The 19,016-nt window shown below is 47.1% G+C and overlaps 1 protein-coding gene across 2 annotated transcripts in view; it reads right to left on the bottom strand.

Moving 5' to 3' along the window:
* Positions 1-19,016, bottom strand: part of SFMBT2 (Scm like with four mbt domains 2) — a 173,663-nt gene that overhangs the window by 66,436 nt on the left and 88,211 nt on the right. For both annotated transcript variants that reach the window (XM_064142702.1, XM_064142701.1), the window contains exon 7: positions 16,039-16,136. In XM_064142702.1, coding sequence (XP_063998772.1) covers positions 16,039-16,136 — 98 coding nt within the window. The remainder of the gene's footprint in view (positions 1-16,038; positions 16,137-19,016) is intronic.

Below are 19,016 nucleotides of genomic sequence, written 5' to 3'. Positions count from 1 at the left end.
TGCCTGTCCCAGAGTTCACAAGCCTTGATTTACAGTATCACAGTATCATCAGGGTTGGAAGAGACCTCACAGATCATCAAGTCCAACCCTCTACCACAGAGCTCAAGGCTAGACCATGGCACCAAGTGCCACGTCCAATCCTGCCTTGAACAGCTCCAGGGACGGCGACTCCACCACCTCCCCGGGCAGCCCATTCCAGTGTCCAATGACTCTCTCAGTGAAGAACTTTCTCCTCACCTCCAGCTTAAATTTCCCCTGGTGCAGCCAGAGGCTGTGTCCTCTTGTTCTGGTGCTGGCCACCTGAGAGAAGAGAGCAACCTCCTCCTGGCCACAATCACCCCTCAGGTAGTTGTAGACAGCAATAAGGTCTCCCCTGAGCCTCCTCTTCTCCAGGCTAACCAACCCCAGCTCCCTCAGCCTCTCCTCATAGGGCTGTGCTCAAGGCCTCTCCCCAGCCTCGTCGCCCTTCTCTGGACACGCTCAAGCATCTCAATGTCCCTCCTAAACTGGGGGGCCCAGAACTGAACACAATACTCAAGGTATGGTCTAACCAGTGCAGAGTACAGGGGCAGAATGACCTCCCTGCTCCTGCTGACCACACCATTCCTGATGCAGGCCAGGATGTCACTGGCTCTCTTGGCCACCTGGGCACACTGCTGGCTCATGTTCAGGCAGGTATCAATCAGCCCCCCCAGATCCCTCTCTGTCTGGCTGCTCTCCAGCCACTCCCACTCCAGCCTGTATCTCTGCATGGGGTTGTTGTGGCCAAAGTGCATAACCCTGAACTTGGAGCTATTGAACCCCATCCCATTGGACTCTGCCCATCTGTCCAGGTGGTCAAGGTCCCGCTGCAGAGCCCAGTGATGGAAACACCCTTTCTGCAACATAGTGACCTGCTCAGTTGATGTGGGGCAAGCAGTGGACATTGTCTACCTGGATTCCTCTAAGTTTTTCAATACAGTTTCTCACAACCTCCTCCTAGAGGAACTGATTCAGTGTGATCCAGACAAGCGGTCTGTATGGTGAGTGGGGAACTGGCTGGCAGAGCTCTGACAAATAATTCCTTTTCAAATTAGCTATCTGTCACAAGTGAGGTCCCCCAGGGATCAATATTGGCCCCAGTGCTGTTTAGTAGCTTCATCGGTGATCAGTATAAGGGGATCAAGTGTACCCTGATAATGATGATACCAAACTGAGTGAGGAAGTGGCCACTTTAGAACAGAGAGCACTCTGCAGGAAAACCTGGACAGGCTGAAAGAATGGGCCAACAACAGTTTGATGAAGTTTGACAAGGGCAAGTGAAAGGTTTTGCACCTGGGAAAAACATAATCCAAGAATGCAGCACTAGCTGGGATGTACCTGGCCAGACAGCAGCTCTGTGGAAAGGGATCCAGGGCTGCTAGTGGATAGTAAGCTCAGTATATGTGAACAGCCTCCTGCTGCTGTGACAAAGGAAGCTGTGACAGGATGCTGAGTTGCATCAACAAGGGCATCACCAACAGAGATAAAGTCATTATCCCACTCTACTCAGCACTTATCAGGACCCACCTGGAATACTGTGTCCAGTTTTGGTTCCCACTATACAAAAAGGGTGAAAGTGCTGGAGAGGGTCTGGGAATCCAGGACTGGGAAATTGCCACATGAGGAAAGACTGTGAGAACTGAGTTTGTTCAGCCTGGAGAAAAGGAGGCATGCAAAAGACCTCACCATGATCCAGAATTCAAATGCTGGCTACAAAGAAGACTCCATTTTTGAAAGGAGTCATGTGGAAAAGACAAGGGATAATGAGTAGAAGTTACTCCTGGGGAGATTTCGACTGAGCACTAGAGGAACATCTCTCACAATGACAACAATCAGCCATTTGAATGATCTCTCCATGGAAGCAGTGGATTCCCCAACGCTGGACACTGAAGATTCAGCTGGAAAGAGTGCTGGGCTACCTTTTCTAGACCACATTTTTCCTGAGAAAGTTTGAACCAGAGGATTTTTAATATCCCCTCCAACCTGGTCTTCTATGATTCTGTAATTCTGTGACTCTTTGGCTGCTCAAGAGCAATCAAGCAAGCTAGATTGACAACTGACTGAACACAGAAGGGTCCCTCACAGCAAAGCAAAAAAAAACAGGCTGCAAAGTACAATGAATTAGCATGGTACAAGCACCACAGTTGCTCATTCAGAGGGTCACAATCTCTAACATGATGAATTACAGCCTGCGACAGCGCTCGCAGGTAATGAATGGGAAATTGTATAACCCTCCACTGAATGTCTGTCACTTACAGCCCAAACCCACAGGCAAAAGACAGGGCTGTCACCTCGCTCACTACCAAGCCCCAGAAGCAATTAAACTCAGCCTCACATGGTTTGAGAGCAGCATGTACTTTGAAATTTGCCAGCATGCACAGGCTGTGCACCTCTGGGCCACCCGAAAGACAGCTCCACTTTGATACACATCTGCATCATTGTCCTTATCTTCATGCAGCATGTTCTTCACAGAATCATGGGATCACAGAATGTTAGGGGCTGGAAGGGACCTCAGAAGCTTATCTAGACCAACCCCCCCTGCCAGAGCAGGATCGTCTATAGCAGATTACACAGGAAGGCATCCAGGCGGGTCCTGAATATCTCTGGAGAGGGAGATTCCACAACCCCCCTGGGTAGCCTGTGCAGTGCTCTACCACCTTCACAGTGATTTTTTTTCCTCATGTTTACATGAGGAACTTCCCATGCCTCAGCTTCTACACATTGCCCTGTCACTGCCCTGTCAGTGAAAGGAATCCTACTCCATCCTCTTAGCACTCAACCTTTACATATTTATAAACATTAATGAGGTCACCCTCAGTCTCCTATTCTCCAAGCTAAAGAGCTCAGCTCCCTCAGTTCACAACCTCCCCAGTTCCACAGCCCTGATGGGCATTGCAACAGCTCACTACAACCAGCATCACCTGCAGGGCTGAAAGCTGGAATGTCTAAAGGTCAAATAACAAGCCAGAAACGGTGCTGTGAGGAGAACCAGGCTCCTAATTCCCAAACCTCCTCTTTAAGTACTGAGATATCCACATAATTTCATCCTTCATTGCTAACGAGCCACTAGCAGTGCAGGCTTCAAAAATGTCAGGTGACTTGGGAGCCAAAATGTCATTCCAGAAGAGATCCACAGAGATTTATGTAAGTATTCAGACTTTTAGGGTTGCAGATAGGCTTTAGTGAAGTATCTGGGTGGGTGACATGCTGAAGTCCTAATAACAGAGGCACTAAGCACTGGCTTTAGATCTTGAACTCAAAAAGAGACACTTCAAAATTATAATAGTTATTTGCCCTTTCTGGTACCTAAATATCTTGCTAAATCTACCTGGCTTCTGAGTGTTTCTACTCAACAAAGGCCATTTAAGTGTAAAACTCAAATTTGCCCATGTTACAAGGTAATTCAGGTAATTTTATAGTGCAGTGAAGGGACATTGTAGCCAGGTGGGGGTTGGCCTCTTCTCCCAGGCAACCAGCAACAGAACAAGGGGACACAGTCTCAAGTTGTGCTGGGGGAAGTATAGACTGGATGTTAGGAGGAAGTTGTTGGCAGAGAGAGTGATTGGCATTGGAATGGGCTGCCCGGGGAGGTGGTTGAGGCACCATCCCTGGAGGTTTTCAAGAAAAGACTGGATGAGGCACTTAGTGCCATGGTCTAGTTGACTGGATAGGGCTGGGGGATAGGTTGGAGTGGAGGTCTCTTCCAACCTAGTTGATGCTATGATTCTGTGATTCTATGATCATGCAGATAGAGCAAGGGGGACTTGGATAAACTGCTTGTGCCTGTGACATTCAGGGAAGCTGTATTCTGGGCTGGTTGCTCTAGAGTGTACACAAATCCAAGGAGACTGTGTGTCTAGAGTGTTCACAAATCCAAGGAGACTGTGTGTCTAGAGTGTCCACAAATCCAAGGAGACTGTGTGTCTAGAGTGTTCACAAATCCAAGGAAAGACGCCACCTTTAGATTGTGAAATGCTCATTTTTAGCCCCTTCTACTCAATGTAGAATGCTGGAGCCACAGAATCATTGAATCATAGAATCAACCAGGTTGGAAGAGACCTCCAAGACCATCCAGTCCAACCTAGCACCCAGCCCTAGCCAGTCATCTAGACCGTGGCACTCATGAGTCATCTCATATAGACCCAGCAGTTTACACAGTGTATAGATAAAAGGAAGCTATAGACATGGCAGGGGGGTTGGAACTAGATGATCCTTGTGGTGCCTTCCAACCCTGATTCTATGATGATTCTATAAGAGTATATATTTGAACTCTAGTATACAATAGAGTATATTTGAGTTATACACTCAAATTTTTGCATATAAAACTCAAATATGAACTATTTGAGTTACGTACTCAAAATTTAAGTCTAGACCAGATTCAGACTGGATGTGAGGAGGAAGTTGTTGAGCATGAGAGTGGTGAGACCCTGGAATGGGTTGCCCAGGGAGGTGGTTGAGGCCCCATGGCTGGAGGTGTTTCAGGCCAGGCTGGATGAGGCTGTGGCCAGACTGATCTAGGGTAGAGTGCCCCTGCCCATGGCAGGGGGGTTGGAACTAGATAATCCTTGTAGTTCCTTCCAACCCTGACTGATTCTATGATTCTATGAAAATTGAACTCTGATTTTTAAACACCCTGAAAGTCAGAGCTCTTTTGATCCAGCATAGTCACAATCACACCAATTATAAGAGTGCAGCTTTATGGTGAATGGAGAACTAAGTCTGAATGCTGAGAAGCTGCAAGATAAGGAGCCGATTAGAAACGCTGAGCACTTGATAAATGACTGCCCTGAGCCTGCTCTAATCCTCACACACTGCAACAGTGTGAAACGCTATTGTCTCCAGTCACATCTCCCCTGGTGTTTTTTTCCCTACTAAAAGACACAGAAGTGGGCCTCATTCAGTGTGATTGGAAACATATTATTTGATTCAGTTTTTTCCTTTCAAATAAATCACTTCCCCCCAATGTTTTCTCTAATTCTTCAAGAAACTGGCTGCTTCTGATCGCCTACTTTTAATCACAAAGCTCATGTGTGGCAACCAGTCACAAACAGTAATAGCAGTGGTTAAACTGCCTCTACAGGAATCTGGCATTGGTTTTTTAATTGAGGGGAAGGGAAAAAAAAAAAAGAAAGCAAGCATGCCTCCCAAATGCAATCCTCTGCCTTATTTGCAGATGAATCAGTCCGGTTTGCGATTCACCAGCTTCCTTTGCTAAACAGGGAGCAATTTTCCCTGAAGACACACTCTCTGCAGGGAGACAAAAATCCCCTGGTAAGACACAACACGAGCAAATCGTCCCTCAGCTTGACAAGTGCAGTCACGGGAAGATCAAATTGTAGCAATGTGAGGTGAGATGAAGAGGAAAGGATGCCAGGAAGGAGGTTTTAGAGATACTGTGACCCTGAAGTAATGAGTTGCGAAAGCCAGCTATGAACTGCACCTACCAAAGAGCCCCTGAAAAACTGTAGATGCTTCTGCCTAGGATTGAATTTAGCCCTACAGATTTTAAGCTCCTCCACTGAACAAAAAAAGCCCTGGTTTCCATAGAAACAGCAACATCGCAGAGTAGCCAGTCTAAATCCAAATACACCTTCTCCGTATGGCTCGGCCGGCCACAGATGGCATTAGGGCAAAGACCTCCTCCTATGCAGCACCTGCTTTGATTCGCCTGGGTGGTGGAAGCATGGAAGGCAGAGGTAAAAAGGAGGCAGATAAGGCATCCATTTGGGGCTGGTCATGTGTTTGGTTTGTGTTGGGGTAGGCCTGATAGGCCCAAAATAGGCTTACACATGTCCTGCCTTGTCTAGGCATAGTTCTGCTCCACCAGAGAGGCAAGCACAGAAACGGACACAAAAGGACCTGAAGCCACTGAGCCTGGCCTGCCCAGGGTCCTGTGGTGTAAGGTGCACACACTTAGCTTGTGCCTGCCTAGTGCCAGGCCTGTGCTCTTCCCAAATCAGGGAAAAGCAACCCTGTGGCTTTGCCCAATATGGTAAGGTTTGGCTAACTGCCATCCTGACTGGCTGTTCTTGTGTCCAAAGGGCAATTAATCTCAGCCCACATTGATGAAAGGAGATACACAGGTGCACAACCTGCTTTTGCTTCCCTGCTCTGTGCCTGCTCTCTCTGCTGTGCCCAGCCCTGCTGCTGTTGCACACTGCCTTATTACTGCCTGCTAAACTCCACTGCCGTCAGTTACCAGGAGCAGACCCTGGATGTCTGCATGTGATTGGCCTGTGTGGCCAGCCTGACATCATGCTGAGACTGCATGACATCCTGCCCTCTGCATCTGAAGGTCCTGCCTAGAATCCCTGGATATATACACAGATGGTCCAGAAGAAGCCAGGAGAATAAGGTCAGAGATTGTCTGCGTCCTGTCCCCAGAAGCTGGGAAGATTCAAGTCTCAATGTCCAACAAGACAGAGTCCCCTGAAAGCATTTAGGCATTGTCTGGACTGCGGTTAGCCCCCACGAGGGCAATTATAATAATCTGTGAGTAAATGCTCAGTGCCTCTTTGTAATTCTCTACTGCCTTCTGCCATAGAGCAGAAAGAGCTTGGGCCCAGCTACTGGGCAAACAGCGTATTTCACCGCAAGTGGCACTGACCACAGGAATAGTCTCCCCCAGTTCAGTTAATGTTTATGTACTTTGCTGGCTGTATTAGATGTACGTATTATCACAGTATCACAGTATCATCAGGGTTGGAAGAGACCTCACAGATCATCAAGTCCAACCCTTTACCACAGAGCTCAAGGCTAGACCATGGCACCAAGTGCCACATCCAACCTTGCCTTGAACAGCCCCAGGGACGGGGACTCCACCACCTCCCCGGGCAGCCCATTCCAGTGTCCAATGACTCTCTCAGTGAAGAACTTTCTCCTCACCTCCAGCCTAAATCTCCCCTGGCGCAGCCTGAGGCTGTGTCCTCTTGTTCTGGTGCTGGCCACCTGAGAGAAGAGAGCAACCTCCTCCTGGCCACAACCACCCTTCAGGTAGCTGTAGACAGCAATAAGGTCTCCCCTGAGCCTCTTCTTCTCCAGGCTAAACAATCCCAGCTCCCTCAGCCTCTCCTCATAGGGCTTCTGCTTGAGGCCTCTCACCAGCCTCATCGCCCTTCTCTGGACACGCTCAAGCATCTCAATGTCCCTTCTAAACTGGGGGGCCCAGAACTGAACACAGTCCTCAAGGTGTGGTCTAACCAGTGCAGAGTACAGGGGCAGAATGACCTCCCTGCTCCTGCTGACCACACCATTCCTGATGCAGGCCAGGATGCCACTGGCTCTCTTGGCCACCTGGGCACACTGCTGGCTCATGTTCAGGTGGGTATCAATCAGCACCCCCAGATCCCTTTCTGTTTGGCTGCTCTCCAGCCACTCTGACCCCAGCGGGTATCTCTGCATGGGGTTGTTGTGGCCAAAGTGCAGCACCCTGCACCTGGAGCTATTGAATGCCATCCCATTGGACTCTGCCCATCTGTTATCCATAGAATGCTTCCATAACAGTGTAAGAACCAAAATATTATTAAAATTCGTGGTTGGGGGTGGTGAGAGTTCTGAATAGCAGCATGAATCAACAATATTAATTTTGGAAAATATCATCTCATGTTTATTCATTTCCCCTCCACAACAGTTTGGTTCTTTTAACATCTTACACCACTCAAGACTGCAGCACCAGTCCACAAGTGCTCACTAATGAACGCTGGTTGTGTCATACACACAGGTCCCATTTAACAGGTGTAAAAGCCAGGTGGAAAGGAAAGCAGAAGTGTAAGCATCTACTCAGGTGCTCAAAGTGAAACATTGGTGTCTCTTTTCACACCTCTAAATAGATACCTCAGCCATGAACAGGGACTGAGGCCTCATAGGCACCTAGTTTGGACTGTCTGCTTTCAGTGATGTCGTGGCAATAATGATTATTGAGAAACCAATGAGGTTCTGTTGGAGAAGAGAGGGTCAGAACAAATTTCAGCACGTATTGTGAGCTCTGACCACCCCACAAAACATCTGTGGACTAGAGCTGGCTTTTGATTTTGTTAAGAAAAATAATACATCTTTAGGTGGATGAGTTTTAGGTATCACTCATCCTTCATGTGGTTGTAAGTGCACATTAGCCCCTCTCAGTGGAAAAAATTGCCATGCCCAAGGATGCAGGAGGCAAGAGCTCAGATTGTCATGTACAAACTCCTCCAAACCAAGCTTAGATGTAGTAAATAAACTGGATCGGACTCTTGCTAACCTCTCACCATCCTGAGAGACATCAACATGTAAAGGAGAAGGAAAACCACACATGCTTAACACAGAGACAGAGGGGTAAGGAAGTCTGAGAGACCTGGTTCTCATTCAGCCCATCTGTTTTGCTTGAACTGACTCTGACATTTCTCTTCCAACCCTGAATGTCATATGGTGGTGCCAAATGGACCCTAAGGACATCTCAGATGGAGCTTGGCTTCATTCACCTCCTTGGACTGTTCCACACCCTATCAGCTTCCTTGCAGAGTCCACAGGAAGAAGAGAGATGCAAATAGGTTAGGACTTTACCCTGGCCCACCAGACTCCATCATGTCTGAGTGGCATCTTTGATATCAAAGACATCAATGTTCCCAATAGGTGTGAAGGCAGCTACATTCCTAAGGGTCTCTATGGTACATTCCTAATGACATTTTCTAGGTCTTACAAAGATAAACTGCTTTAATGAGCTGAGACAGGAGTAGGTCAAAAGTCAGCTGAACAAGAGAGGGACCAAGACACTGTCCATGTCTCCCAGCCAGGCAAATAGCAGTCAGGAAGAAGGGCTGGCGAGTGCTATGGATGGGGAAGAACAGATGGAGAATAAATAATCTGGCAGCCTGCAAACAACATGGTGATTCACAGGTTATTGTGCAGCGAGGGCCAGCCAAGCCAGCAGTGCATGAGGGGGCTGGCAGTTGCTTATAGTGGGATTTGGCTTCTAAGTGAAACCAAAAGCACGTTCATTTTAAGCTACTGCATCAGTACATGCTCATCTATTACAGGAGCTGAAGACAGAAAACCCCTGTTGGACTTCAAGTCTACTCATATAGTCAGATCAGGATTGTCTCTGAACAAAAAAACAACCCTTGAGTGTGGAAGGATTTCTTGCTAAAGAGGACATGAGTTGATAAGCCATAAGCAAACCTGTGCTCCGAAGTGTCCTTGAGTCCATCTCAGAAGCAGGAAGCCAGGCAGTGGGTGGCACCCTCCATACACAGCTGCAGGAGGCAGAGTCTGCCAGCTGCAGGGGATGGACTTTACAGGTTGTTGATATAGATTAACCTATCTGTGACACACACATAACCTTGGACCAATCTCTACTTTCCACATGTACTAATCTCAAACTAAGTTGGTTGTGCACACCTCTTCCAAGTAGCATATAAGCCACTGTATTGCCTCAATAAAGTGTACTGTACTACATGCAGCTAACTCAGACTGAGTCGGCTCATCAGTACCCCAATCCCACCTCCACTGGACTCCCGCAACTGCACTTGAGTTTCTCTGTCTCACATTTATCTTACATTTAAACTTGACCAGAAAAAAAAAGAAACAAACACTCAAAGGGTTTGTTAATTTCAGGAGATGTTGTCTTCCTTTCTAAAAAATACAATGAAACCAAAAGCTTGGAGAAATAGTCCATCTTACTCTTAGAATTAAAACACACCATCTGGTGGGAAACTGTCTTTTAGAGAAGGAGAAGGCATCCTGTTTAATATTTGTCTCCATACTTCTGCATGTAGAATCATCAAATTGTTCTGGCTGGAAAAGACCTTTAAGACCATTGAGTCCAACCACCATGTAACTCTACTAAGACTGGTGCTAAACTGTGTCCCTTCTCATCTCCTGAGCACATCTACGGGTGGGGACACAACCACCTCCCTTGGGAGCCAATTCTGGTTATAATAACCTTTCCAATGAACTAGAACCAACATTCCAGTTGGCAGCTTTCACTACTGCTGTTCCCCATGGATCGGTGCTGGGCCCAGTCCTGTTCAGTATCCTTGTTGATGATCTGGACCAGGAGATTGAGTCCAGCATCAGTAAGTTGGCAGATGGCACCAGGCTAGGAGCAGGTGTGGATCTGTTGGAGGGGAGGAGAGTGCTGCAGAGGGACCCTGAGAGGCTGGATGGGTGGGCAGAGGCCAATGGGATGAGATAAAACAAGGTCAAGTGCAGGGTTCTACACTTTGGCCACAACAACCCCAAGCAGCACTACAGGCTGGGGACAGAGTGGCTGGAGAGCAGGCAGGCAGAGAGGGACCTGGGGGTACTGGTAGGGAGTAGCTGAAGATGAGCCAGCAGTGTGCCCAGGTGGCCAAGAGAGCCAATGGCATCCTGGCCTGCATCAGGAACAGTGTGGCCAGTAGGACAAGGGAGGTTATTCTGTCCCTGTACCCAGCACTGGTCAGGCCACACCTTGAGTGCTGCGTCCAGGTCTGTGCTCCTCAGTTCAAGAGATGTTGAGGTGCTGGAACATGTCCAGAGAAGGGCAAGGAAGCTGGTGAGAGACTTGGAACACAGCCCTGTGAGGAGAGGCTGAGGGAGCTGGGGGTGTGCAGCCTGCACAAGAGGAGGCTCAGGGCAGACCTCATTGCTGTCTACAACTACCTGAAGGGAGGCTGTAGCCAGGTGGGAGTTGGTCTTTTCTCCCAGGCAAGCAGCAACAGAACAAGGGGACACAGTCTTAAGTTGTGCCAGGGAAGGTCTAGGCTGGATGTTAGGAGGAAGTTCTTGATAGAGAGAGTGATTTGCATTGGAATGGGCTGCCCAGGGAGGTGGTGGAGTCACCATCCCTGGAGATGTTCAAGAAAAGCCTGGCTGAGGCACTTAGTGCCATGGCCTGGTTGACTGGATAGTGCTGGGTGTTAGGTTGGACTGAACAGTCTTGGAGGTCTCTTCCAACCTGATTGATTCTATGATTCTATGATAGAAGGATGCATTTCCTTGGGTTGTGGCCTTCCAGAAGGATTTGTGCCCTTAAATCATTCAAACACCTTTGATAATCTTGCCTGTATTTAGCTTTCTTTAAGCATCAACATGTTACCTGAAAAGGACAGAACAGCATAAGAGCGGGTGTGTTGTAAAAAAGCTTTTGTGAAGAAAAAAAGCCCTTACTCCAGGATGTGCAGTTTGTGAAACACTATGTTTAGCAGCTATGTAATAGCAGCATTTTCTGGCAGCTGAACATCACGTTCCTACTCAAAGGATCCTAAAGCATTTTACAAACACTTTCAACATATGGCCAAGTGTAAAATAGCACCAGTAATAAAAAAGAAGATCCTGCTTGCAGTCTTCTCCCTGATTTTTCCAACCATCTCTTGTGGTCTGGTGGCTGATGCCCTCTCCTTGGATGGCAAGACAGAATCAGGACTGTGATTTTGAAAAGGATTTTTCAGATCACAGAATCATAGAATCAACCAGGTTGGAAGAGGCCTCCAGAATCATCCAGTCCAACCTAGCATCCAGCCCTCTCCAGTCAACTAGACCATGGCACTAAGTGCCTCATCCAGTCTTGGGGTTGTTATGGACAAAGTGTAGAAACCTGCACTTGGCCTTCTTAAATCTCATCCCATTGGCCTCTGCCCACTCATCCAGCCTCTCAGGGTCCCTCTGCAGCACTCTCCTCCCCTCCAACAGATCCACACCTGCTCCTAGCTTGGTGTCATCTGCCAACTTACTGATGCTGTTACTCAATCTCCTGGTCCAGATCATCAACAAGAATACTGAACAGGACTGGGCCCAGCACTGATCCTTGGGGAACACCACCAGTGACTGCTGCCCAGATCTGCTGCCAAAGACCACCACACACAAGATCATCTCTGCCATACTTCCGAGCATTGATAATCTAGGCTCAAATCCGCAGCTTGTGAGGTCGCAGGTGGAACCTAACTCTATTACACCAAAACCAAAGACCATCGGCACCAACGGCAACAATGGCCTGATAGATCCATACGAGCAGCCACTTCTCACACTACAAGTGCAGATCTGAGATAGAATCACAGAATCAACCAGGTTGGAAGAAAACTCCAAGATCATCCAGTCCAACCTAGCACTAGACAATCAACTAGACCATGGCACTGAGTGCCTCATCCAGGCTTTGTGTGAACACCTCCAGGGATGGCAACTCCACCACCTCCCTGGGCAGCCCATTCCAATGCCAATCACTCTCTCTGCCAACAACTTCCTCCTAACATCCAGCCTAGACCTTCTCCAGCACAACTTGAGACTGCACTCCTTGTTCTGTTGCTGGCTGCCTGGAAGGAGACCAACCAATCTGTTTTCCCAGCACCACCACCTGGGACCAGTTTGATGGCGCGTTAATGACACTGACCATAGTCACGCACAACTCAAAGAACAACACTCATTTAAGCTCTCATCCAGCCAACTATGCACATGCTCACCCTAGGGACCATTCACGCTCCCCTCAGTGATGGATTCCTGTAGGGAAATGAGGAAAATGTGGAATATAATTGCTCGGTGTGCAGTTTACCATGTCCACCAAAGTAAACACTTCCAGCTTTCCAGACGATCTCTAACAGTTGCCAGCTGTCAAACCCTGTGTTTTATATCTCATCTAACACATGACAGCTACAGTAGTACAGAGCCCCAGGCACCATGTAGAGACACTAGTTCTGTGCTGGTGTTTGCAAAATAAGTTATTAAAAATTTGAAGGAGAAGGAGAAGGAGGAGAAGAAGGAGGAGAAGAAGGAGGAGAAGAAGGAGGAGGAGGAGGAGGAGAAGGAGGAGGAGGAGGAGGAGGAGGAGGAGGAGGAGGAGGAGGAGGAGAAGGAGAAGGAGAAGGAGAAGGAGAAGGAGAAGGAGAAGGAGAAGGAGAAGGAGAAGGAGAAGGAGAAGGAGAAGGAGAAGGAGAAGGAGAAGGAGAAGAAGGAGAAGAAGGAGAAGAAGGAGAAGAAGGAGAAGAAGGAGAAGGAGAAGGAGAAGGAGAAGGAGAAGGAGAAGGAGAAGGAGAAGGAGAAGGAGAAGGAGAAGGAGAAGGAGAAGGAGAAGGAGAAGGAGAAGGAGAAGGAGAAGGAGAAGGAGAAGGAGAAGAAGGAGGAGAAGGAGAAGGAGAAGGAGAAGGAGAAGGAGAAGGAGAAGGAGAAGGAGAAGGAGAAGGAGAAGGAGAAGGAGAAGGAGAAGGAGAAGAAGGAGAAGAAGGAGAAGAAGGAGAAGAAGGAGAAGAAGGAGAAGAAGGAGAAGAAGGAGAAGAAGGAGAAGAAGGAGAAGAAGGAGAAGAAGGAGAAGAAGGAGAAGAAGGAGAAGAAGAAGAAGAAGAAGAAGAAGAAGAAGAAGAAGAAGAAGAAGAAGAAGAAGAAGAAGAAGAAGAAGAAGAAGAAGAAGAAGAAGAAGAAGAAGAAGAAGAAGAAGAAGAAGAAGAAGAAAGATTTAAAAGACACCTTTGGATTTGACCCTTTTTTTTGAACCCTCTTTTTTTGACCCTCTTTGAAGGTCTCATACAAATAATGGCTTATCTTACAAGATGGGGCAAATCTGCTTTCATATAGAATGATAAAACATTTTGGGTTGGAACAGACCTTTAAAGGTCATGGAGTTCCACCTCTCTGCCTCAATGCTTTCCTTAGTTCATGTTTAAGTCACTACTAGAGGCAGACATTTGTACCGGCATGGCCAAGCTCTCAGATGTTTCTCTTTAATTAAGAGGCTCAACATAGGGTCGATTCACCCTAAATAGTGAAAGTCGATTTGCCTGAAATAAAGTGGTGCCACACACAAATAATTTATCCAGTCTCCTGTCTTCCCAGCACCATGACCTTAGATAGCACCAGACACTCAATTTAGTTCATCTTCTGCTCAGCTTTCACATTACAAATAAAGAAGCACCAATGAAGAAATCATAGAAGCATAGAATCAACCAGCTTGGAAGAGACCTCCAACATCAACCAGTCCAACCTAGCACCCAGCACTATCCAGTCATCTAGACCATGGCACTAAGTGCCTCAGACAGGCTTTGCTTCAACACCTCCTGGGACAGTGACTCCACCACCTCCCTGGAGAGCCCATTCCAATGACAATCACTCTCTCTATCAAGAACTTCCTCCTAACATCCAGTCTATACTTCCCCCTGGCACAACCTGAGACTGTGTCCCCTTGTTCTGTTGGTGGTTGCCTGGCAGAAGAGACCAAACCCCCACCTGGCTACAGCCTCCCTTTCAGGTAGTTGTAGACAGCAATGAGGTCACCCCTGAGTCTCCTCTTCTCCAGACTCTACACCCCCAGCTCCCTCAGCCTCTCCTCATAGGGTTTGTGTTCCAGGCCTTCCACCAGCTTCATTGCCCTTCTCTCGACACATTCCAGCACCTCAACATCTCTCTTGAATTGAGGGGCTCAGAACTGGACACAGTACTCGCAATGTGGCCTGATCAGTGTTGAGTAGCATTCCCAAATCAATGTTGCTAATTCAAGTGCATCTCAGCTGGGCAAGGAGCATGGATTCCTCACAGTAAGCTGCTTGCTGGCATGTGCCCTGCAGAAAGGGTGCACCAGAGTTTCATGCCATGCCAGCCACGACAGGACATAATGAGTGCTGCTTCCAATCACAGAATCATTTAGGTTGTAAAAGACCTTTAAGATCATCAAGACCAATCATAAGCCTGGAAAGTCATTATCCCACTCAGCACTTGTTCAGGCACCCTTGGAATACTGTGTTCCATTTTGGTCCCCACAATACACAAAATATGTGGACAGGCTGGGAAAGGTCCAGAGAAGGGCCACAAAGATGACTCAAGGATTGGGAAGCTGCCATATGAGGAAAGGCTGAGAGAACTGGGTTTACACAACCTAGAGAAAAGAAGGCTTAGAGGAGATCTTTGCCACCATGCTCTAGTATTCAAAGGGTGGCTACAAAGACGATAGAGAGCCCCTTGTCATAGAGAGTCACATGAAAAAGAGGAAGGATAATGGGTGGAAGTTACACTTGGAGAGATCCCCATTAGACAGGAGGGAAATTGTCATCTACCCAGGGGAATGACAGATTCCCCAAAATTGGACACTTTCCATGATTCAGATGGAGAAAGTGGACAGTCATCTTGTCCAGACCATGTTTTTTCCAAGATTCTTGAGGTCCTTTCCAATCTGGTGTTCTATGATTCCATCATTCTGATTGAAGTCCACCAATAAACCACATCCCTAAGTGCCCCTAAGTGCCACATCCACACGTGAAATGCATAAACTATGTGGGTGTTTTGGAGTGTCACAGTGCAACGTTGCTTAAGGGCAGAAAAGGAACCCAGACAGTCCCTACGCTATACAATCCAGAAGCACTGGTGAGGAGGACACTGTGGTGCACCAGGTCCCCACACAACAGCTGACACCAGAGACAGCAGAACATTGCTGTACTTCAACACACCTCCCTGAGCATCCTTTTTCACTCACAGCCATGCTGCTCATCAAACTGCAGTGAGGATGTAACTGTTAGAAATCAGAAGAGCACAGCTAGAAATCACAATTATCTGGAGCCACCATGACTAATAGCAGTGCAGATTTCAGTGGGAAATTAAAGCTGGTGCCTCAGGGCTGAAGCACATCTCTAAATATTAAAAACCAGAGTGGAAAGGAGGGGAAAGAAAAAAAAAGAAAAAAAAAATATGTGGAAGGAAAATTATGTCCCACTTCCACTATAGGTCCCCAAAGGAGGTTTCTCTGCCTTCCAGTTTATGTCAACTTTCATATCTGTAACCTTAGAATTTCATTGTTGTTTACAGCGCCCTTGCAGAGCTCTGACAGAACAAGTCCCATTATAAATAATGTGAGAGATATCAGTGCTGGTCACCCCCAGCCCCTCTAGAAAACACTGACTGCAAGAAATTAGTTCTCTGAGTGGGAAGTCTGCACACAAAACTGCATTTTATACAAACATCTCACTTGTGACCTTTCATGGTGATGTATTAGAGCAGCAGCCTCTCCTGCAAAAGTTTAACATAAGCCACTGAACACTGCATGTTATTTATTCATTGCATGAAGGGGAAAAAAAAATGTGTCTCTTTTACCTTGAACACTTCCATTGGAAGAGGAAAATTTGCTGCATCATTTAGGGATTTTTCCAGAGCGCATTTCCACTCAGATATAGTCTTCAGAGAATAGATATCTAAAGTGATGACCAAAAAAAAATCAATAAGTAAATAAATAAGATAGGTAGGTAGGTAGATAGACAGACACAACAACACAGCCAAGAGGTTACTGTTTGGGGATCAAATGTTTCTGCAAGACTTATGTCATAAAAAAGGGTAGCACAAGTGACAGGAACAGTGTGTATATTCCAGGCTGCAGACAGTGGATAAATTGAACACAAAAGCATCCAGCAGGGGTATATTTGAGGAAGATTCTGGTTTATATCCTGGAGTAAAAGCCAGAAAAAAAGGCCTGTCCTTAATTTTCTGCTGAAGAAATGAGAACAGTAGTCTCTCATTACTTGAAAACAACAATAAACCCTCCTTTGATTTTCAGTTCTCCAAATACTTGATGTATTCCAGTTTGAGAAGCCTCAAGGCTTCAGCCAATACTAGCTACAAACTAGAAAGAGTTTTACCAAGTTTTATTTATTGCAGGGTTGGGAATTTTCATAGAAATCATAGAAACAACCAGGTTGGAAGTGACCTCCAAAATCATCCAGGCCAACTTATCACCCAGCCCTATCCAGTCAACTAGACCATGGCACTAAATGCCTCAGCCAGGCTTTGCTTGAACACCTCCAGGCTCAGTGACTCCACCACCTCCCTGGGCAGCCCATTCCAATGCCAATCACTCTCTCTATCAAGAACTTCCTCCTAACATCCAGCCTAGACCTCCCCCAGCACAACTTGAGACTGTTTCCTCTTGTTCTCTTGCTGGTTGCCTGGCAGAAGAGACCAACCTCCACCTGGCTACAACCTCCCTTCAGGTAGTTATAGACAGCAATGAGGTCCCCCCTGAGCCTCCCCTTCTCCAGGCTGCACACCCCCAGCTCCCTCAGCCTCTCCTCACAGGGCTGTGTTCATTGCCCTTCTCTGGACACCTTCCAGTATCTCAACATCTCTCTTGAACTGAGGAGCCCAGAGCTGGACACAGCACTCAAGGTGTGGCCTGACCAGTGCTGAATACAGGGGCAGAATAACCTCTCTTATCCTACTGGCCACACTGTTACTGATCCAGGCCAGGTTCACAGTATCACAGTATCACAGTATCACCAAGGTTGGAAGAGACCTCACAGATCATCAAGTCCAACCCTTTACCACAGTGCCCAAGGCTAGACCATGGCACCAAGTGCCACATCCAACCCTGCCTTGAACTGCCCCAGGGACGACGACTCCACCACCTCCCCAGGCAGCCCATTCCAGTGCCTAATGACTCTCTCAGTGAAGAACTTTCTCCTCACCTCGAGCCGAAATTTCCCCTGGCGCAGCCTGAGGCTGTGTCCTCTTGTTCTGGAGCTGGCCACCTGAGAGAAGAGAGCAACCTCCTCCTGGCCACAACCGCCCCTCAGGTAGTTGTAGACAGCAATAAGGTCACCCCTGAGCCTCCTCTTCTCCAGGCTAAACAACCCCAGCTCCCTAAGCCTCTCCTCGTAGGGCTTGTGCTCAAGGCCTCTCACCAGCCTCGTCGCCCTTCTCTGGACACGCTCAAGCATCTCAGTGTCCTTCCTAAACTGGGGGGCCCAGAACTGAACGCAGTACTCGAGGTGTGGTCTGACCAGTGCAGAGTACAGGGGCAGAATGACCTCCCTGCTCCTGCTGACCACACCACTCCTGATACAAGCCAGGATGCCACTGGCTCTCTTGGCCACCTGGGCACACTGCTGGCTCATGTTCAGGCGGGTATCAATCAGTACCCCCAGATCCCTCTCTGTCTGGCTGCTCTCCAGCCACTCCGACCCCAGCCTGTATCTCTGCATGGGGTTTTGTGATAGGAATATGTAGGGATAGGAAGGATCATTTGAGTCAGAACTCTACCCAGACCCATTTGCTGGTACCACACTCAAACACTCAGAGCATCTTGCCAATTCAAGCCAGAGTGTCTCACCAATGCAAAAAACTTACAATTATGAATTATGATTATACTTTCATGCAGTATCTCTGTGCAGATTCACATTGCTTTCAGTGAGTTTCTTTAAATAGGCTCACTATTATTCAATTGTTATATTAACAAGCTCTTTATGGTTCAGTGCAGTAAAATGTCTATGAATCAGAGGGAACAATGCAGGAAACAATAGTATGATGAAGAACCTTATATTGGATTTACTTCTGCCCTGGAAAACATATTGTTATCCTGTACATAACAAGTTATTGCAGAACATTCATATCAAGGTCTTCAAGAGACAAGATAAGTAGATAGACTGCAACAATTATTAACATGGAAATGAACATTTACTCAATAATAAACTTGAGCCTTGATATGGTGTGAACAGGGTGAAGCCTTTTCTCAGTTTGGCTTCAAGCACTTACAACACAGCCCAATTTGGCCCAATTTGCATGTAAATTCTGTACATCTAACAACCATCTCTATTTACTAGCTAGAAAAGATTTACTGCTGCACCTTACCATTCTGAAGGAGGAGATAAAAAGTACATGTAAGAAAAGGAATTGGCAAGCACTGTTTTCACCTAGTGCTGATAGTACAAGAGAATTTTATGCTCTGATCTCAACAGATTTAAGACCTTATCAAAATAGGATTTGCAGAATCACTCACTGGAAGTAGATGTATTTATACTTCCACTATATCAAACTTCCCTACTTCAGAACAGACATCGAGGATACGCAGGTGAATTTAAACACGCTTAAAGGGAAGCATTAACCTTCAGGGCACTGTTTTTAATTCCTTACCTGTCTGGTGATTAATGGTAATATACATTTTGAGTCTTTGTTTGCAGTGCTCAGAAGCATTAAGAAGTGCACTATCTAGTTGTTGATTATTTTATAGCCTTGTTGCCCAATTCTCCCCTGCTTGGAGCAGCTCTGATTGGCTTGAAGAGGAAAGAAGGAAAGACTCATCC

The sequence above is a fragment of the Pogoniulus pusillus genome, chromosome 4, assembly GCF_015220805.1.
Source record: "Pogoniulus pusillus isolate bPogPus1 chromosome 4, bPogPus1.pri, whole genome shotgun sequence".
In the NCBI taxonomy this organism is placed as follows: Eukaryota; Metazoa; Chordata; class Aves; order Piciformes; family Lybiidae; genus Pogoniulus; species Pogoniulus pusillus.
This window is presented reverse-complemented; position numbering and strand designations above follow the sequence as displayed.